At 46.1% G+C, this 22,500-nt stretch overlaps 1 protein-coding gene across 1 annotated transcript in view; it reads left to right on the forward strand.

Moving 5' to 3' along the window:
• Window positions 1–4,988: 4,988 nt before the first annotated feature.
• Window positions 4,989–22,500, forward strand: part of LOC308149788 (brefeldin A-inhibited guanine nucleotide-exchange protein 1-like) — a gene marked incomplete at both ends in the record, with an annotated part of 34,233 nt that continues 16,721 nt past the window's right edge. Inside the window, 12 exons of the mRNA XM_080522677.1 lie at window positions 4,989–5,109; window positions 6,543–6,573; window positions 9,333–9,489; window positions 10,064–10,210; window positions 12,494–12,673; window positions 17,070–17,147; window positions 17,337–17,499; window positions 19,621–19,737; window positions 20,036–20,226; window positions 20,853–20,986; window positions 21,717–21,951; window positions 22,301–22,400. Of these exons, the coding sequence (XP_080378803.1) occupies window positions 4,989–5,109; window positions 6,543–6,573; window positions 9,333–9,489; window positions 10,064–10,210; window positions 12,494–12,673; window positions 17,070–17,147; window positions 17,337–17,499; window positions 19,621–19,737; window positions 20,036–20,226; window positions 20,853–20,986; window positions 21,717–21,951; window positions 22,301–22,400 (1,654 nt within the window). The remainder of the gene's footprint in view (window positions 5,110–6,542; window positions 6,574–9,332; window positions 9,490–10,063; window positions 10,211–12,493; window positions 12,674–17,069; window positions 17,148–17,336; window positions 17,500–19,620; window positions 19,738–20,035; window positions 20,227–20,852; window positions 20,987–21,716; window positions 21,952–22,300; window positions 22,401–22,500) is intronic.

Below are 22,500 nucleotides of genomic sequence, written 5' to 3' on the forward strand. Positions count from 1 at the left end.
CAAATAAATAAAATAAAATAAAATGTACTATGTGTGCCTTTCCCACTCTGGACTGGTCTGCAAATGTATATATGTACGCACACACACGCGCGCTTGCTGGTGCACACACAAACACACACAAACACCGCACTTGCACGGTCTTGCTTGCCGGTGCACACACACACACACGCACACACACACACACACACATTGTACCCCACACACACACATATTGTACCACACACACACACACACACACACACAGTCAGGCAGCGGATTTCTCTCAGACAGGCAGCGGCAGTCATCACCATAGTTACCACGTCCATGTATACGTCGTCATTGGGATGCATACCTAGTACAATAGTCACCATAGTTACAACACCCTCCCTCCCCCACCTCCCCCTTAGTGTGTGCGTGTCTGCGTGTGTGTGCATTGCGTGTGCATTTCTTTTATCGTTAGATTCCATCACGGGAGTGTGTGTGTGTGTGTGTGTGTGTGGATTATTCTGATGGATGTGTGTTCTGATGAAACACGGGTGGATCCCACCTCTGCATATCATCTCGTTTATTTAGAAAAGCGTGCAGGAGGACAAGAGGCCTACCACTGCTCATGATGACGAGGACAGACCCTAATGTTATTAGAGTTGGACTGGAAACCGATGGTATGGTGCTATGTGAGAATGAGAGCTAGGATGATGATGATGTTGATGTTGTTGTTGTTGTTGTTATTGTCGTCGTCGTTGCCGTTTAAAGAAATGTGTTTCAGTGTCGGTGTTGAATCTGAGACGGTCGTCTTTTGGGCTAACTTAAAGCAGTTTGGACCAGTGAGGCCGGCGGAGGTAGAAATCGGTGGAGATTTCTACCTCCGCCGGCCTCTCCCGCAAGTAGGAGTCGAACCGTGTCTCCAGAACCAGGCAGTATTAACATCAGGAGCATCGTGACGGCACGGCCGTGGGTTAGCGTGACCGCTAGCCCGCCGCTGAGCACACAGCTACAGCATGTTACCACGGACTCTGTGCAATGAGCGGTTTAACTGAAATAATAGGTTTGGACTAGGGGGGGGGGAGGCTGCATGGTGGAGGTAGTAATCGGAGGACAGGGCTCATTGGAACACATGGAACGGAATGAGGAACGGTGTTTGATGCCATTCTTCCATGTGTTATGAGCCCCGCCCTCCGATTTCTACCTCCACCAGCCTCCCCTGGTTTAGACTCTTTTCAATCCGTTCCCCAACATCAGATGTGGATGTGTTATCCAGCAAGTCTCCCCTCCTATTCCTTGTGCTACTGAGCCAAAACCAGGCCAGAACCGACCCAGAACAAGAGTCTGAACTGGGCCAAAACAGTAGAACAGTGTCACTCTGACTCTAGGCTAGGAGTTGTAGAGCTCATTTTTCCCAGACCCGGGTTAATATTGGACTAAAAAACTGTGTTCAATGGAGAATGTCTATTGGAAGTGCCATTCTAACCACACATCTGCATGGTTGCCACAGACTCCCAACAGCATGTTGCCACCGACTCCTCTGTGCAATCAGTGGTTTAACTGAAAGAATAGGTTTGGGACCAGTGGAGGCTGGCGGAGGTAGAAATCGGAGGGACGGCCTCATTGTGACGCATGGAATGGACTGAGGAACGGTATCAAACCCGTTCCGTTCCATGCGTTACCGTGAGCCCGTCCTCCGATTTCTACCTCCGCCAGCCTCCACTGACACCCACGCTATTGAACAACCGTCAAGGTGATCAGTGTATCGAGCGGGCTGCTGAGGTTGTTTGTATTCCGCCTGTTGTTAAAGTTGTACCATCTGTCTTTACCCCCGAGCTTGTTTTACTAACTGATAGGACATCAAACTAACAGCTTGAACAGTGCCAGAGCTACCGCCTGTAAGCTCTTGAACGTACACAGCAAAGTTGAGCTTTTTGAAGGCAACCACATAGTATAAACGTTGAAGAAGTAACTGGATATAAAATGCAATATTCGAGTACCTTGTGCTGTACATTCTGCTGCGTCAGTTACACTGGGTGTGTGGCGACACCTGCTGGTCAGCTATGGCGAATGCAATAGAATTTCAAGGTTTTACAGAAAGAAGCAAAAAAATAAAATGTTGTTGCCTTGTGACGTTTTCCCAAGCCGAAATAACTTGGGGGTTGTTGGGTAGAGTGATCATAATTTATAGCTCATTATAGCAGTTAGGTGTTAAACGCTTTTCTATATGTACTTCTGTAGAATTGGCTGAAAGAAACGTACATGAGTAGTCTATACAATGCAGGGGAGGCTGGTGGAGGTAGAAAAAAAAATCGCAAATCGGAAGACAAGCTCATTGTAATGTATGGAAGTTAGGAATGGCATCAACAATAAGACCGTCCTCCGATTTCTACCCCCACCAGCCTCTCCTGATAAAATGTGGCTGGTCGTCTACTTTCAGCAGTGGAGGCTGATGGAGGTAGAAATCGGAGGACGGTCTTATTGTTGATACCATTCCCTACTCCGTTCCATGCATTACAATGAGCCAGTCCTCCGATTTTTACCTCCACCAGCCTCCACTGGTCTAAAGTTACAAAAAAAAAAAGTTATATATATGAAAAGGTACCCTAGCTCTTTTATACTAAACTGAATGATTGCAGTGATTTTTTTTAGAAAATAATTTGAAATAAAACAGACATGGACATCTCTAGAATAACATTGCAGTATATTCTGCCACTAGAAGAGACGGTCATACTTGATGCATGTATTTCTCATAGACGCACTAATCTGTCAATAGGGGATAGATATCACGTAACTTTTAGTCAAACATTCCATTTCGTGTAAATTAATAAGTAGAAGATAAGTAGAGAGAGAGACTATTCAGTACAAATTCATCACAAGTTAAATTTTGCCTCAAGGATATGAATCCAATGTTAGTGAGATGCTACCGTTACGTTTCTCAGTGCCTGCACTTTCTACTAATCGATCGATTGAAGTTGATGTGATTTTGATTCGCCATTGTTTAACTTGTTTTATGCCCTTTTGTTATTTGGCGTTTTTATAATATCCATAAACAGCTGCTGAGCTGCTCTTCAAGCGAGTGGAATCGAGTTTCATGTATGTGTTCTATGTAAACTGACTGAACTGAAACATTTACCTTATTGGGTTTTTGGTTTATTGCTGCCATCACCTATAGCCTGGACCGTTTAACTTCTATAGATTCTGTCTGGTTCCAATCTACACTATTCATCAATACCAGGTTTGCCGAATTGGGTTTGCCCGACCGATGCAGAATTCGGGTTCTCTTCTGAGAACCTCATACTACGCTTCCTCTGGGACTAGGAGCGAGGGTCTCTTTGACCTCCGTCACCCTGTATAGTGCTGTCACTGTTCATATGTGTCATGATACGTATGAGACTGAGTCTACGGACAATTAAAGGACTTCATCTGGATGCTACCGATAGAGACTACTTAAAGTGTTCCAGGTAGATTCATTGTAGATTGTTGACTTGTTATCTTTTACTTTGTCTTTATTCTTCTTCTCTTTTTTTCCCCTCTATTCTTTTTTTTTTATTATCAGTATTGTATTTATTTCAAATGACAATTTCAAGTGTTTTGACTGGTGAATGCTTCACTATACAGTAGGGTCATGATAACAAGAAAAAGTGAAATGTAGATTATTTGTGGACACACTGTTTACAAATGCCTTGGGATACTTGACCTCCTCTGTCAATAAAACAATAATAAATGAATAAAACACACATCACACTGGTTCAGTGTTGCCTGTCTGATGTACTATAATAACAGCTTGGTAGGTAATACAATATGTTTATTGCTTTAAGGAAACAAGCTTTGATAGTTAATTCAAACATAATAACATCTTATAATGATGATAATAATGACTAATGACTAATAATGCCTAATCAAATTCGATGACGATGATGATAAGCAATGGGGACCATCTACTGAATGGTAAGGTGGTGTGATGCTGCACTTCCCTCTGAAAACCGCAAGGTGTCAGGCAAGAGTCGGGATGAGACAGTCATCCACTTGTCCTCAAGCCAGTTAAGCATCAAGTAATCCTATCACACTTCTACTTTGTATGTACAGGATTTAGCTACTAAATGTATAGCAATGCAACTGTGACCGGTCATCGCCTATTCGGTCTTAAGATCTACAGAGGCACCGTGCTGTGAGGCAATAAGTACAACAAATATGAACGACAAGCTGAGACTTGGCCACTTTTCATTCGTGATGTGCTTGTTGAGTGTCTCTTAAAATATACATTTTTGATTAACGCGGGAGATGTTGTTCACCAATGATCGAGTCCAAATGCTTCTGGATCATTCCCTGCACAACTTAGGCAAGGTGCACAATAGTCTGTTAAGGGTGGGGATGAAAGTGAAGAGGGGGGAAGAAGAAAAGGTAGGAAAAGGGGAGAACAAGAGGGAAAAGAAAAGGAAGAGAGAGAAATGGAGGCTTCTTTTCCCATCATCTACATGTTTAATGGACGAGTGGTGCAAAAGTGTTCTCCTGTCCAACAGTGTCCCACCCTCCTCCCTGCAGTCTCTGGGAACATAACAGTCCTCTGGAACAATCCCGTTCGCGAATTTGCGGAACCTAGGATGGTAGGGGAAGGCAGGGCAATACCGCTACCTGATTGGTTGGCGAAGCACTCGTGAAGAGCCCCCTCATTGGCTGGCGAGACTCGAGACTCGCCAGCCAATGAGGGGGCTCTTCACGAGTGCTTCGCCAACCAATCAGGTAGCGGTATTGCCCTACCTTCCCCTACCATCCTAGGGGTCCGCAAATTCGCATCCCGTTCCCATTGAGGAACGTCAATGACGTCATGACGTCGCTTCCTTGCAACATGGCGCTGACAGGTCTCTAACAGGAAAAACGATGGGATTTCCTTCCGAATAAAACGGTATTCTATATGTTTCTATCTCTCTATCCCATTATTAGGCTTCGCACTCCAGAAGACTGTTCGCCTCCGGTTCTGTCCGACGGGACGGTTGGCTTTTCTACGGTTCCCAGGCCAGCCCGCCATGTATGAGAGTAAAACCAAAAACATGTTTTTAACCCGAGCGCTGGAGAAGATTTTAGCAGATAAGGAGGTGAAGAAGGCTCACCATTCCCAGCTGCGCAAAGCTTGCGAGGTGGCATTAGGTAAGGATCGATTGTAAAACATTGTTATGACAACATGTCACTGTGGGTTGACATCATTTGGTGAGTGCCTCCCAGACAGGGATGCAGGGATGGTCGGATAAATTGTTGCCAGACGGGCCAGCCCGGTGCATATCCCATCTCAGCACCTTACACCGTTACTGACACGCCGCTATTTCACTTGATGATTCCATACCAAGTATCTTACTGAACAGATCTATGTTTTCTCAGCTAGTAGGCTTTGTATCATGTTATTTCAGGGTGGGTGTAGTTGTATTGGGACATGGTGCCGGTCAGAGAGAGAGAGAGAGAGAGAGAGAGAGAGAGAGGGAGAGGTGGTTTTGTTTTGATCTGAGAGACAGATCTGAAGAAGGGACACATTTCAGATATTTATTGGGCTTTTTGGTCAAAAGCACATTTGGGTGTTGCCCACTGACTGATCTCAGATTGCTGATCACAAAGTCTCACTTTGTGGTTGACAAAAGAAGGTGTTCCAGCTAGAATGTTTTTGTTGTCTGGTATTGAGCTGTCAGAGGCTAGGCCCTCTAGTTTACATCCTTTTAGAGTGTAAACTAGACAAATAAGTTCCAGAAGAAACTCTGTGGGCTAGCAAAAGTCTTATTTTGATAGTGGAAAAAGTTTCAAGATGGTTGTGGTAGATAGATAGATTAGGTAGTTCAAAGAAAGTGAAAATGTAGAATGGACCAATGGGCAAAAGAGCAAGGACAGGGTATGTATGTGTTTCTGTCGGCTTGTGACTCAGACTGGCTCCAGTCCTACCGGTCTAGATAGAACCGGCCAAGAGTCTAACTGGGATCTTTAGGGACGTACCAAGTATCCCAGTTTGAGTAAGGTAAGGCTTATGGTTAGGATAAGGGTTATGCTAATGGTTATGGTTTAAGGTCCAGTAGAGATGACATCATTGGATTCTTTCCCTCCCCTGTTCACCAAGCGTCTAACCCACCTCACAGCAGCATAGAGACGTCAATACCTGAACGCTGTGTTCAGTTTGCTCCAGGATGCCGGGCTATTCCCATGAAGGTCGAGGGCAACACTGAGGTGTTAGTCAGGGAGGACATGTAATTTAATTTGACAAAGTGCCCTTGTGCCTCATTGTAATGCAGACATCTGTTGCGGTAGTTATTGTTTTGGCTGTGGGTTTATTGCCTTGGTTATTGGCTATGTTCAGCAGTCAATATCCTATTAATGTTGAGAGTCAATATCATGTTTCAGTGTCAATATCATGGCTGGGGTGGATTCTGTCATCCTCTACTGAGTTTAATGTAATCTGCTGTCTTGGGAGCGTTGTTTGAGAGTGTTCGTGTGGATGAAATGAACACAGGTCTCGCTTTGCTGCGGGCCGCTTTGACAAAAGATCTTTGAACGGGGAAGATTCATTGTGCTTTTTTTTTGTCTGTCTGTTTTTGTTTTTCCAGAGGAAATTAAAGAAGAAGCAGAGAAGTTGAGGTAGGTTGTGTGTGTGTGTGTGTGTGTGTGTGTGTGTGTGTGTGTGTGTGTGTGCGTGTGCGTGTGCGTGCGTGTGTATATATATCAAACCAAATCGAAGGGTATTGATCCTATGCACACAGGACACAGCTGTAAACAGTCCAACGTGATGCTGGCTGTATTACAAGCTACCTCTCATCAGTGAGCTGCAAGGAGAGGAATCATATAAATGGACTCATAAGAAACCCAATCTAAAATCAATAGTAATAACAGTCAAACATTCAGTACAGCCTTGGAACGGTGGAATACAGCAAAATAATTATGTGTGTGTGTGTGCGTGTGTGTGTGTGTGTGTGTGTGCATGCTCATGTGTGTGTGTACCGTATGCACCTGCGCACACAATGTGCAGATGGTGAGTGCAAATTGTCTCTAGCGCAGGTGAGCTTGCAGAACAGCTTTAATCAGTTCAAAGGGCTGACGGTACAGCTGGGAGGTAGAACCTGTCCTGGAACCTGTTGGTCCGAGACCGGCTGCTCCGGTACCGCTCGCCAGAGGGTTGGCGAGGGAGAGCGAGGCGTGGCCGGTGGAGGCCGGGGCTCTTTGATGATCTTCCCGGGCCGTCTTCAGACGTGTCAAGTCTCGTCAGGCGTGGAGGTGTCGGGATCTGTTCTGATTAGCGTCATTCCCTTGGCTCCTGCTCTCCTCCTCTCTTCCTCTCCTCCTCCTCCTCCTCCTCTCCCAGCCTGTTTTCATCCCTCGTTCCCCTGGCTAGCCAGATGGGTCTGAGAGGCTGAGGCCGGTGCAGCTCAGTGACCCAGAGATCTCTCTGTTCTTGCCAGGGCGGAGGCCTCATCATCTCCACGCCTGGTTGGCTAACCCCGGCGGTGCCTCCCATCACCTTCAATCACCCGTTAGGTGTTTACATTAGCGACCCCCCTGCCTACCTCCTCCTATGATGAATGGGCTGTGCAGAGTAGAGGGCGAGTGTGTGTGTGTGTGTGTGTGTGTGTGTGTGTGTGTGTGTGTCCGTCCGTGTGTCTGTCCATCAGTCTGTGTGTGTGTGTGTGTCTGTCTGTGTCTGTCTGTGTGTGTCTGTCCGTCTGTGTGTGTCTGTGTCTGTGTCTGTGTGTGTGTGTGTGTGTGTCTGTGTTTGTGTGTGTGTGTGTGTGTGTGTGTGTGTGTATGGTGTGTGGTGTGTGGTGTGTGGTGTGTGGTGTGTGTCTGTCTGTGTGTGTGTGTGTGTGTGTGTGTGTGTGTGTGTGTGTGTGTGTGTGTGTATGTGTCTGTCCGGGTGTGTGTGTGTGTCCGTCTGTCCGTCTGTGTGGTGTGTGTCTGTTCGTGTGTGTGTCTGTCCGTCTGTCCGTCTGTGTGTGTGTGTGTGTGTGTGTGTGTGTGTCCGTCCGTGTGTGTGTGTGTTCGTTCGTGTGTGTGTGTGTGTGTGTGTGTGTGTGTGTGTGTCTGTCCGTCTGTGTGTGTGTGTGTGTGTGTGTGTGTGTGTGTGTGTGTGTGTGTCCGTCCGTGTGTGTGTGTGTGTGTGTGTTCGTTCGTGTGTGTGTGTGTGTGTGTGTGTGTGTGCAGGGTGTAATAAGGACTAGACGCTTTTCTGTGATGAATTGAGAAAACAAACATGGCCTGCTGCTGTACAGGGCAGACGTCCCGCCCCGGGAGCATTATATCATCCGCAGTAAAATTGATTAAAAAGTGACCAAGCTGATCATCTTCATAGCCAGGCTAATTAAAGCTTGGGGAAGGGGGGGGGGGGGGGGGTGAGAGAGGGAATGAGAGAGGTAATGAGGGATGGAGGGAGGGTTGGGAAGGATAGAGCGGTAGAGACGTGCAGTGAATAACAGTTCCTCTAAGTCGACTCAGACTCAGCGGAGGCCAGCGTCTCCCAGCTCACTGACCGTGTCTTAATGACCGTCCACCAATCAGACGGTCCTGTCCCCTCTGACCTCCTCCTCCTAGGTCAGAGAGGGTGACCCCACCAGGGGAGGCTGGCGGAGGTAGACATCGGAGGACGGGGGCTCGTTGTGTAACTGTAACGCATGGAACAGGAATGAGGAACGGTGGATCAAACGCGCGTCATTCCGTTCCATGCGTTTAGAATGAGCCCCCCGTCCGCCGATTTCTACCTTCGCCAGCCTCCCCCGGACCGCAAACAAGCTCACAAACAAGCTTGGCTGCCGACTTGCACGAACACCAGAGACTCTCAGACAGTGCTGCTGTTTACAACTGAGCGTACATCAAGCCTAGAGAAACACTGTACAGTAGTGGTGTAATGTGTTGGAGACAATCGGCCATTGTTCACTGAGGGACAGATGTCTCCCTGATGTTCAGTTCAGTAGACTTGATATTCTCAGCTGGGGGAACTTGGCTTGCAGTTTCGGAGTCCCAATTAAAATCATTAACACGTGCAGAATATACAATTTACACAGAACAGAACAGAACATGATGGAGGTCATCGTCAACGATAAAGTATTTATCACTAGTCAAGTATAAAGTATGTATGTTTAATTGCACGAGGAATGAAAGAGTTGTGGTTCGGTTCGCTTTTGGCCTGTGATCACGCTGTAACCGTTTCCTTGTGTGTAGAGGAGGTGATTCGGAATCACGCGCTTCTAAAGAGGTAGCCTCGCCTGCCATTTCTAAGCCCCAAATGTAGCCCTCTACCACGAGGATGTCCTCTGGGTATAATGGTTGACACCTGTGGCGTCCATGCGAGTGGTGCCGTGTCCGTACCCCACTGGTGGTGACAGCTGTCACTCTCTACCCCCCCTCAGCCCCCCTCCTGGAGAGACCCCAGGTGACTCCAGCGCTCTACCGCCTCTCAAGTCCAAGGAGAGCTTCATCGAAGCGGACAAGTACTTCCTGCCGTTCGAGCTCGCCTGCCAGTCCAAATGCCCGCGCATCGTCATCACCTCCCTAGACTGTTTACAGGTCAGTAGAGTGCTACGCTTGTGTGTGTGTGTGTGTGTGTGTGTGTATATGTGTGCGCGCGTGTGTACGTGCGTGCGAGTACCATAGTAAACTTTCATGTTAAACTGTATTACTTTTGTACAGATTTTTCCGTTTCAGTTTCTGCGGTCTGAAATGAATTAAGTTGGGATAGATTCAGTAAACAGAATGTCAACATGCTCTGTCTCAGTGTTGAATTGGACCCGGTTGAATCATCTTTATGAATTGTACCACATCACATGAGCAATGGAGTGAGCCACGAGTACATTTCAACCCACATGATGCAATGTCTCTTTCTCTCTCTTTCTCTCTTTCTCTCTCTCTCTCTCTCCCACCCTTCCCTCCCCCCTGTCTCTCTCTCTCGCTCCCTCCCTCTCCCTCTCTCTTTCTCTCTCCCTCTCCCTCTTTCTCTCTCTCCCCTCCCCTCCCCCCTATCTCTCCCCTCCCCTCCCCCCTATCTCTCCCCCCACTCTCCTTCTCCCCCCCCCTCTCTCTCCCCTCCCTCCCTTCCTCTCTCTCTCCCTCCCACTCTATCCCCCTCTCTCTCTATCTCCAGAAACTCATTGCGTACGGCCACCTGACAGGAAACGCCCCAGACAGCACTACGCCGGGGAAGCGCTTGATTGACAGGATCATTGAGACGATATGTGGCTGTTTCCAAGGCCCTCAGACGGATGAGGGGGTTCAGCTGCAGATTATAAAGGTACGGTAGACGGTCTGTCAGATTATAAATGTATGGTAGATGGTCTGTCAGATTATAAAGGTAGATGGTCTGTCAGATTATAAATGTATGGTAGATGGTCTGTCAGATTATAAAGGTAGATGGTCTGTCAGATTATAAATGTATGGTAGGTGGACTGTCAGATTATATAGGTAGACGGCCTGTCAGATTATAAATGTATGGTAGGTGGACTGTCAGATTATAAATGTATGGTAGGTGGACTGTCAGATTATAAAGGTAGACGGCCTGTCAGATTATAAAGGTAAAGAGTCTGTCAGATTATAAAGGTACGGAAGATGGTCTGTCAGATTATAAAGGTAGATGGTCTATCAGATTATAAAGGTACGGAAGATGGTCTGTCAGATTATAAAGGTAAACAGTCTGTCAGATTATAAAGGTAGATGGTCTATCAGATTATAAAGGTACGGAAGATGGTCTGTCAGATTATAAAGGTAAACAGTCTGTCAGATTATAAAGGTAGATGGTCTATCAGATTATAAAGGTACGGAAGATGGTCTGTCAGATTATAAAGGTAAACAGTCTGTCAGATTATAAAGGTAGATGGTCTATCAGATTATAAAGGTACGGAAGATGGTCTGTCAGATTATAAAGGTAAACAGTCTGTCAGATTATAAAGGTAGATGGTCTATCAGATTATAAAGGTACGGAAGATGGCCTGTCAGATTATAAAGGTAAAGAGTCTGTCAGATTATAAAGGTAGATGGTCTATCAGATTATAAAGGTACGGAAGATGGTCTGTCAGATTATAAAGGTAAACAGTCTGTCAGATTATAAAGGTAGATGGTCTATCAGATTATAAAGGTACGGAAGATGGTCTGTCAGATTATAAAGGTAAACAGTCTGTCAGATTATAAAGGTAGATGGTCTATCAGATTATAAAGGTACGGAAGATGGTCTGTCAGATTATAAAGGTAAACAGTCTGTCAGATTATAAAGGTAGATGGTCTATCAGATTATAAAGGTACGGAAGATGGTCTGTCAGATTATAAAGGTAAACAGTCTGTCAGATTATAAAGGTAGATGGTCTATCAGATTATAAAGGTACGGAAGATGGTCTGTCAGATTATAAAGGTAAACAGTCTGTCAGATTATAAAGGTAGATGGTCTATCAGATTATAAAGGTACGGAAGATGGTCTGTCAGATTATAAAGGTAAACAGTCTGTCAGATTATAAAGGTAGATGGTCTATCAGATTATAAAGGTACGGAAGATGGCCTGTCAGATTATAAAGGTAAAGAGTCTGTCAGATTATAAAGGTAGATGGTCTATCAGATTATAAAGGTACGGAAGATGGTCTGTCAGATTATAAAGGTAAACAGTCTGTCAGATTATAAAGGTAGACAGTCTGTCAGATTATAAAGTAGACAGTCTGTCAGATTATAAAGGTACGGAAGATGGCCTGTCAGATTATAAAGGTAAAGAGTCTGTCAGATTATAAAGGTAGATGGTCTATCAGATTATAAAGGTACGGAAGATGGTCTGTCAGATTATAAAGGTAAACAGTCTGTCAGATTATAAAGGTAGATGGTCTATCAGATTATAAAGGTACGGAAGATGGTCTGTCAGATTATAAAGGTAAACAGTCTGTCAGATTATAAAGGTAGATGGTCTATCAGATTATAAAGGTACGGAAGATGGTCTGTCAGATTATAAAGGTAAACAGTCTGTCAGATTATAAAGGTAGACAGTCTGTCAGATTATAAAGTAGACAGTCTGTCAGATTATAAAGGTAGATGGTCTGTCAGATTATAAAGGTAGACAGACTGTCAGATTATAAAGGTAGACAGACTGTCAGATTATAAAGGTAGACAGACTGTCAGATTATAAAGGTAGACAGACTGTCAGATTATAAATATAGACGGTCTGTCAGATTATGAAGGTAGACGGCCTGTCAGATTATAAATGTGTGGTAGGTGGTCTGTCAGATTATAAATGTATGGTAGATGGTCTATCAGATTATAAAGGTAGACGGTCTGTCAGATTATAAAGGTCCACGGTCCTCCAGACTGACCAGACCAGACCACAGCCCTCCAGACTGACCAGACCAGACCACGGCCCTCCAGACTGACCAGACCAGACCACGGCCCTCCAGACTGACCAGACCAGACCACGGCCCTCCAGACTGACCAGACCAGACCACGGTCCTCCAGACTGACCAGACCAGACCACGGTCCTCCAGACTGACCAGACCAGACCACGGCCCTCCAGACTAACCCCTGTCTCTCCTCCTCCTCCCTCCCCCAGGCCCTCCTCACGGCAGTAACCTCCCAGCACATAGAGATCCATGAGGGCACGGTCCTCCAGGCGGTCAGGACCTGCTACAACATCTACCTGGCCAGCAAGAACCTCATCAACCAGACCACGGCCAAGGCCACGCTCACACAGATGCTCAACGTCATCTTCGCCCGCATGGAGAACCAAGCTGTAAGACCCAGCTCACACTGTGCAATGGATGGGCAACTATCTATCTATCTATCCATCCGTCTGTCCGTCCGTCCCTCCATCCATCTATCTGTCTGTCTGTCTGTCTGTCTGTCTATCGATCCATCTATCTATCCATTTATCTATCTATCCATCCATTCCATCCATTCCATCCATTCCATCCATCCATCCATCCATCCATCCATCCATCCATCCATCCATCCATCTATCCATCTATACATCCTTCTATACATCCATCTACCGTATTTTCCGGACTATAAGTCGCTCCGGAGTATAAGTCGCACCAGTAAAAAAATGCGCCATGAAGAAAAAAACACAGAAGTCGCACTGGACTATAAGTCGCATTTATTTAGAAATGTATTTCACAAAATCCAAGACCAAGAACAGACATTTAATCTGGAAAAGCAAGTTATTCAACTACACAATAGCACACAGAACAACAGGCTGAATAGGTGTCCGGTATGTTAACGTAACACATTAACAGTTATTCAGCTACACAATAGCATAAAGAACATACCTGGGAGGCTGAATAGGCTAAATTAACATAACAAGCCAGCTAGTCCAACAAGCAAGTTACCAGTAAACAAGTTCACCAAGCTCCTGTTAATGTTTCAGTTAATTTCTTCAGTGGTACAGGAGCAGCATATAGTTGTCACAAGCCCAGAGCGCCCTCTCGCGGCTGTAGACGGTAATGTAAAACTATGAAAAAAAGTGTGACTTATAGTCCGGAAAATACGGTATCTATCCGTCTCTCCGTCTATCTATCCATCTATCTATCCGTCTATCTATCCATCTATCTATCCATCTATCTATCCGTCTATCTATCCGTCTATCTATCTATCCATCTATCCATCTATCCATCTATCCATCTATCCATCCGTCTATCCATCTATCCATCTATCCATCTATCCATCTATCCATCGATCCATCGATCCATCTATCCATCTATCCATCTATCCATCTACCCATCTATTCATCTATCTATCCATCTATCTATCCGTCTATCTATCTATCCATCTATCCATCTATCCATCTATCCATCTATCCATCTATCCATCTATCCATCTATCCATCTATCCATCTATCCATCTATCCATCTATCCATCTATCCATCTACCTATCTATCTATCCATCTATCTTTCTCTCTCTCTCTCTCTCTCTCTCTCTCTCTCTCTCTCTCTCTCTCTCTCTATCTATCTCCATGCATCAATCTATCAAAACAACATGATCAACACATAATACATATTATGTCATATACAGTACTAGATGATTGGGGGTGTATCTGATTTAGTTTGAAGTTTTTCACTTTTTGGGACTATCCCATTGGTTCCCTTGAAACTAAATCAAGCACAGCTCAATTATTTGAGAGCATTGATAGTCAATCAATCAATCAGTCAATAAATCAATCAATGCAACATTGTTATCAACACATAATACATGTTATGTCATGTCAATGATGGGCGGTGTGTCTGTAGTTTGAAATTTTGCACTTTTTGTGACTATCCCATTAGTTCCATTGATCAGGCATTTAACCAAATCAAGCGCAGCTTATCGTCATTATAATAATACCCCATTTATCTGTTTGTATTTGAGGACATATGCATTTGATTTGACCCAGGTCTGCCACAATGTCAGTGTCACAATGTCTGCCACAATGTCAAAAGCTGGAGAATTATGATGAAATAATATATATTTTTATATAAGTTAAAATTGTAACTCTCCAATGATATCTAGCGTTCACATCACAGGATCAGTGTGTCTCAGGCTGCGTCTGGACAGAGGGCGCGTCAGGTAAAGTGAGGCGTGCTTAGTTATTAAATGGCTGAGTTATGATGTGGCATTAATTCCCCTCCTCTCTGGGAGTGCGCTAGCCTCATAAAACCAGCCAGATATCGCAAACTAACATTCTGTTTCGCTTCGGGGTATATGTCAGCTAGGCAATATCTTCCTGGTTTTTACGAGGCTAGGGCGTGAGCATCTTAGCATGCCGATGATTCATCACTTTGCTGTCCCAGCCAAGTCAGATGTTCTTTGTAGTACCATGCAACAATGGCTGCTGGTACTACTGTCTGCCCATTGGCTGCTGGCATCACTGTCTGCCTATTAGCTGCTGACACTAGTGTCTGCCTATTGGCTGCTGGCATTACTGCCTGTCTATTGGCTGCTGGCATCACTGTCTGCCTATTGGCTGCTGGCATTACTGCCTGTCTATTGGCTGCTGGCACTAGTGTCTGCCTATTGGCTGCTGGCATTACTGCCTGTCTATTGGCTGCTGGCACTAGTGTCTGCCTATTGGCTGCTGGCATCACTGTCTGTCTATTGGCTGCTGGCACTAGTGTCTGCCTATTGGCTGCTGGCATTACTGCCTGTCTATTGGCTGCAGGCACTAGTGTCTGCCTATTGGCTGCTGGCATCACTGTCTGCCTATTGGCTGCTGGCATCACTGTCTGTCTATTGGCTGCTGGCATTACTGTCTGTCTATTGGCTGCTGGCATTACTGTCTGTCTATTGGCTGCTGGCATCACTGTCTGCCTATTGGCTGCTGGCATCACTGTCTGTCTATTGGCTGCTGGCATTACTGTCTGTCTATTGGCTGCTGGCATTACTGTCTGTCTATTGGCTGCTGGCATTACTGTCTGCCTATTGGCTGCTGGCATCACTGTCTGCCTATTGGCTGCTGGCATTACTGTCTGCCTATTGGCTGCTGGCATTACTGTCTGCCTATTGGCTGCTGGCATTACTGTCTGTCTATTGGCTGCTGGCATTACTGCCTGTCTATTGGCTGCTGGCATCACTGTCTGCCTATTGGCTGCTGGCATTACTGCCTGTCTATTGGCTGCTGGCATTACTGCCTGTCTATTGGCTGCTGGCATTACTGCCTGTCTATTGGCTGCTGGCATTACTGTCTGTCTATTGGCTGCTGGCATTACTGTCTGTCTATTGGCTGCTGGCATTACTGTCTGTCTATTGGCTGCTGGCATCACTGTCTGTCTATTGGCTGCTGGCATTACTGTCTGTCTATTGGCTGCTGGCATTACTGTCTCTCCATTGGCTGCTGGCACTGCTGACTGCCTATTGGCTGCAGGCCCTACTGACTGCCTATTGGCTGTTGGCACGGCTGACTGCCTATTGGCTGCTGGCACTGCTGACTGCCTATTGGCTGCTGGCACTGATGCATGCCTATTGGCTGCTGGTTTACAAATGCTGCTATGCCTACCCAGGAAAGGAGTCCACCCTGACTAAGCCAGGCTCCCTGTATTGTGGAGATGTTGTACAGCATGTTCTATTATAATGTGTTGCAACGGCCAAGTGTTTGTGTCGCAGCGCTGAATGCTTTGACCTTTGACCTTTAACCTGTTATGAGCTGTGATGCTGCTCAGTGGTCCGTTTGGTTCAAACAGATATCGGGTATCATGATCTAGTCATCATAACCCCTGGGAGGCTAGTGGAGGTAGAAATCAGAGGACGGCCTCATTGTAATGCATGGAACTGAAAGAGGAGTGGTACACCAAACACGTGTTAGATATCATTCCTCATACCATTCCATGCATTACAATGAGCCCGTCCTCCGATTTCTGCCTCCACCAGCCTCCCCTGTTGTAACATAACAAATTAAAACAACATAGAAGCTAGATTTGTAGTCCTCTGTGGCTCAGTTGGTGGAGCATGGCGCTAACAACGCTTAGGTTGTGGGTTCTGTTCGCGCTGGGACCATACTGACAAATATACACTCACTGCAATGTAAGTCGCTTTGGATAAAAGCGTCAGCTAAATGGCATATATGATATATTATATATTAGATTGAGAGGGTGAAGACAAACTCAGGGGGCTACTGTCTACACAATGAACTAATGATTGGGTTGTCACGAATGCAGCAGAGATATGGGTTTATTGTAATATATTACAGACACAATCAATTTATTCCCAGGAGCAACTGGCAACGTTTAGCACATTAGAGATGTTTTATACCCAGACGCAAACAACACGAAACACGTCGCAGTCTCACTTCCTTATCCTGTATATTTTTGGCTTTCAATAGTAGTATTTCAAAAGTATTTCTAATCATTTATGCTCCCCTCCCTTTTATTCAAAGACTGCCCAGGTCATCCTGACCTTCTGTTAATTATAAGTGGCGTGGAAATCTCCCATATACCTGCCCCTGACCAGAGAGACCACGGTTTCAATGATGCCCACCCAGTGCTGTTATTGTTCTGACGCTTGGCTTGAGAAGTCAGTGCATGGTCCACAAACCATTTGGCCAGCCGTAAAAGCTAGCCATTAAGATAACGCTTGCTGTGTGTGTGTGTGTGTGTGTGTGTGTGTGTGTGTGTGTGTGTGTGTGTGTGTGTGTCTGTGTGTCTGTGTGTCTGTGTCCTAGCTCCAGGAGGCCAGGCAGATGGAGAAGGAGCGACAGAGGCAGCAGCACCTCCAGCAGTCTCCCGTCAGCCAACAGGGGGCGCCGTCCTTCCCTCAGCAAGACCAGCACACCCCCCCCAGCACCACCACCCCCACCCCCACCACCACCTCCACCTCCACCCCCTCCACCACCACCACCTCCACCCCCACCACCACCTCCACCCCCACCACCACCCCCACCCCCTCCACCACCCCCACCCCCACCACCACCTCCACCCCCACACCTCAGGAGGCCATCGAGGTGCCTGAGGAGAACACAGTAGAGGTGGCCAGCGAGGTGCCTGAGGAGAACGCCCAGGAGGAGGAGGACCCCGAGCCGGAGAACGGGTCTGTGTTCTGCACCGCCGAGAACGAAGAGACGGAGGCGGACCAGGCCACCGCCGCTGCTCAGAGTACGTCTCACTAACGCCTCACTAATGTCTCACTCTCTCACACACACACACACACACACACACACCAGGGTTTCCGTTAGAAAAAATTGGTGCCGGTCAACGTGTCCGGGAAGATTTCAATGTGTCGGACAAACGGGAGAAATTCCGGTCATCATATTAAAATATAATATAGGTGTTTTTCGCGGTGATTAGCTGTTGTGTAGGCCTATGCCATTTAATGTCTATTTCTCATCCGATACGATTAGATGCAAACTATATAATTAATAATATAGGCTTTCATGATTCGCATGCGCTACTATGGCATATGTCCAGGGCTGCACGCGCGCCACACTGGGCAGCCTAGTCACCTTTGCTACTTTGAATTACGACTGTAGGCCACTTTAAGATGTTTATTTCAATTGCATTAATGGTATTTGAGTATGTAATTGGTAATTTTAAGTATGCCTAGTTTAGCTTTTGATGGCTATTTGAACAGACTGCATCGATCGATCAATGAACGGACTCCACATTACGTTAACTGAAGTGTGTTAAATAGTTTCACGACAGTAATGTAAGTTTTCTATATTCTCTTTCCAGTTTTACCCTTTCTATCAATAAAACAACGTCATTTCTATAACCACGTCTCGCTGATTGGGAAGGCATTAAGTCTAGCTGCCTGTCAAATCATACTTACTCGGACTCGGGAGTATGAGAATGGGGAGGATGTATCGGGGGGATACACACCTGTGGACTATTTCAATTTAGTGGCACAAATTAAACTCTAACACTATAGATAGACTAAATTGAACTAAAATGATGGACCCCGACTGAATAACTGAGTGGGGGGAAGACAGGTCTCAAATGTGGAACAATTATAACATTTAATACATAAAGATAAAACATACACAAATATATAACATTGATATCCCTAAACTCAAATGTAGTGTGGTATTGTCAACCTAATCTAATCAATCCTAATCTAATGGTACCAGTAGCCCAGGTTGTCGATAGTAGCGCACGTGGAGATGGACGAATGTAGAGGAGGAAAGTTCAATGGAAACTCCCGGAGTAGAAGAGGTAGCCAGGGGGAGTAGAAGAGGTAGCCAGGGGGATGTTGTACTCTGAATCTCCCGACTCAGGGCTGGAACGGGCACGGCAGGCTCAATCAATGATCGGGGAGGAGATGGCTAGCGTCCTTTACTAGCCGCATCTCACGGCCCTCGGTGGTCATTCACTGTGCTCTAGCACATCCAAAACACACAGAACAATAACCTTGACTCCTGTCACTGCAGTGGTTTTATTTAGACTAGATCAAACTAAATTAACTGACGAATTTCTCCCTCACAACTACTCCCGAAAGGTACCTTCACTCTCCGCAAACCACAAACTACTACTTGTGAGACAGGGTTGCCAGATGAGTCGGGTTACCGCCGAATGGGCTACTGGGTTTAGCGGTTATTTAGCGGACTAGTTAGGCTGTAAATTGTCAATCCCATCTGGCAACCCTGCCGCTGTTTGTTCATCGCGTAGGCTAGTCTACACATTAATAATCAAATAAAAAAATATAGCCTATATATTCGTCTTTTTTAATGTAGAAGGAATCAGAATATGTGACAAATTATTTTTAGCAAATTGTATTCAAATTGTGCTTAGAGGGAATTATTTTCACCGAAGAGGTTTAAATATGTCGGACTTCGACAGATTTTACCTGACAAAGACCGGTAATTACCGGTTAACGGAAACCCAGACACACACACACACAGTCCTTTAAGTATGTCATCTATTTACAGCCTACATAATTATTGTTTTACTGCCCCTTTTGTCATTGTCTTTTACGTTTTTGCTTATATTGTTGTTTTATTATATTGTTGTTTTTATTCTATATATATATATATTATATATTTTATCTTTATTGTTCTATGCACCAACCTCACCAAGTCAATTTCCTGTATGTGCAAATAGAGTTGTTTCTGGACTGGAGGAGTGATTTTCCCTAAAACCTTTGTAGCACAAAGATGGTCTTTCATCCATAGCCTAGAATAGACTTGGGGTGATCTTAGTGCCAAGATGAAACGTGTGGAAACTCTCCCCAGATATTCCAGATCTGTTAATCCAGGGTGTTAAATCCTCTCCTCTGTCCAGGTTTGTGTAAACAGGAAGCTGAGGAGGCGGTGGAGAAAGAGGAAGTCAGCTATGAACAACAGGCCCAGGACATTGTCCAGACCATTCTACAGGAAGTGGTTGACACTGTTGTGGGAGGTAATATTGTAGTTAGAACCACACGTACGCTACGGTTGCTTGGTTGTGCAACTAATAATTTGAACATCTGTGTATACGTTATCTGACGTTTTCTCTCTCCCCCTACATGTGTCTGTCTGTGTGTCTGTCTGTGTGTGTGTGTGTGTGTGTGTGTGTGTTTCTGTGTGTCTGTGTGTGGGTATCTTTCGGTGTCTTTGTGTGTGTGTGTGTGTGTGTGTGTGTGTGTGTGTGTCTGCCTGTGTGCGTGTGTGTCTGCCTGTGTGTGTGTCTGTGTGTGTGTGTGTGTGTGTGTGTGTAGAGTGCCAGGAGAGTGTGTGCAGGGTGGAGTGTGTGGTAGAGGAGGCCCCAGGCCCGGGGGAGGAGGAGGGGGGGCTGGGCAGTGACACAGAGAACGTCCACGCCAACGGCATCCCCGGCACGCCCATCTCCACGGGCTTCACCCCCTCCCTGACCGACGACCGGCTCTCTGTCTCCTCCACAGACACCCAGGTACACACACACACACACACACACACACACACACACACACACTGACCCACCACACACACACACACACTGACCCACCACACACACACACACACACACACACACACACACACACACTGATCCACACTGATCCACCACACACACACACACACACACACACACACACACACACACACACACACACACACTGATCCACTACACACACACACACACACTGATCCGCACTACACTAGGATGAAGGGTTTGGTGTAGCCTAGGGTCAGTTTTCAGTTTTTAACTACTTGGCTACTGTTCATGATGGCCCCTCCTTCCTTCCTTCCTTGACCATCACTGATCTGAACACCGCTTGATAGGTGTGAACGCAGCGCAGTGGAAAGCGTGAACTGACCAATCCAGTCGTGTTAGATCAGTGACTCCTTCCAAGGGAGTGAGAACGGAAGGATACGTGGTTAAACGATTTGGAACAAGGCCAGAAGCCCTAAGCATGGATCGAAACCTAAGACCTGACGTTAGCTAACTTGCTGCGTTAGCTAACTGCCTCCCACAAGACAGTTCACTTCCTTAGCGGAGATGCTAACAGTCTTCTCCTGGGCGGTGACAGTGCTGATGTGTTCCCTGTCCCTCTGTAGGAGTCAGGGGCGCCCAGCGGCTCCTCCCCTGTGGCCAAGTTCTCCCACATCCTCCAGAAGGACGCCTTCCTGGTGTTCCGCTCCCTGTGCAAGCTCTCCATGAAGCCCCTCTCTGACGGCCCCCCGGACCCCAAGTAAGTAAGACCTCATAGACCCCCCCTGTCACATGTATCCATGGATACACCCGTTGATGATGGGCTGTTAAAGCAACAACATGTATCCCCCCCCCCCCCCTAGTAATTGTTGTGACCACAACAGTTTCCCAACACAACATAGGGCATATATATATATATACTGTATATATCATCACATCATCACATCCATGACATGACAGTTGCAGATTGTTGCTCTCAGAAATGGCTGTGTAATACTCTGTCTGTCCTCTTTGTCTCCGTCTCTGTCTCTGCCTCTGCCTGTCTCTGTCTTTGTGTGTGTCTCTCTCTCTCTCCCCTTCTCTTTCCCTCCCTCTCCCCCTACTCTCTCTCTCTCTCTCCCCTTCTCTTTCCCTCCCTCTCCCCCTACTCTCTCTCTCTCTCCCCCCTTCTCTTTCCCTCCCTCTTTCCTACTCTCTCTCTCTGTCTCTCTCTCTCTCTCTCTCTCTCTCTCTCTCTCTCTCTCTCCCCTTCTCTTTCCCTCCCTCTCCCCCTACTCTCTCTCTCTCTCTCTTTCTCTCCCCTTCTCTTTCCCTCCCTCTCTCCCTACTCTCTCTCTCCCCTTCTCTTTCCCTTCCTCTCCCCCTACTCTCTCTGTCTCTCCCTCCCTCTCTCTCTCTGTCTCTCCCTCCCCCTCTCTCTCTCCCTCCCTCTCTCCCTCCCTCTCTCTCTCTCTCTCTCCCTCTCTCTCTCTCTCCCTTCCTCCCTCCAGGTCTCATGAGTTGCGGTCCAAGGTCCTGTCCCTCCAGCTGCTCCTGTCCATCCTGCAGAACGCCGGGCCCATCTTCAAGACCAACGAGATGTTCATCAACGCCATCAAGCAGTACCTGTGTGTGGCGCTGTCCAAGAACGGAGTGTCCTCCGTCCCAGAAGTCTTTGAGCTCTCCCTCTCCATCTTCCTCACGCTGCTCTCCCACTTCAAGACTCACCTCAAGATGCAAATCGAGGTACGGAGTAGCTCAATAATAATAATAATGATAATAATAATAATAATAATAATAATAATAATAATAATGACTTATTATTAATTAATTTATATAGCGCCTTTCAGGGTACCCAAGGTTGATTAATAATTATACTCATTCAATGTGCTTTAGTTTTGTTTGTCATTTGAATTGAAATTACGTTGAATATGATTGTTTGTAAACCATATAGTTGCACAGTTATGACACTATTATCCAAAATCTAAAGGTCAAAGTATTTAAGTAGTATATTTTTATCCAGCATTTTATCATCAGATAGTTGATTCTGAGCACTCTTCAGTGTAACAACTTTTCTTCCTCCATTCCCCCTCAGGTGTTCTTCAAGGAGATCTTCCTGTACATTCTAGAGACTTCCACCAGCTCCTTCGATCATAAGTGGATGGTGATCCAGAGTCTGACCAGGATCTGTGCAGGTTGGTGTTGTCGGGCCGTAGTATCCGTTCTCTGACACCGGGCGGCGCCGTTCCTTTACGTGACTCTCAGAGCCTCGACTGAGTGCAGATGGGGTCATGC

Source organism: Nansenia antarctica, assembly GCF_963989245.1.
Source record: "Nansenia antarctica genome assembly, chromosome: 2".
Lineage (NCBI taxonomy): Eukaryota > Metazoa > Chordata > Actinopteri > Argentiniformes > Microstomatidae > Nansenia > Nansenia antarctica.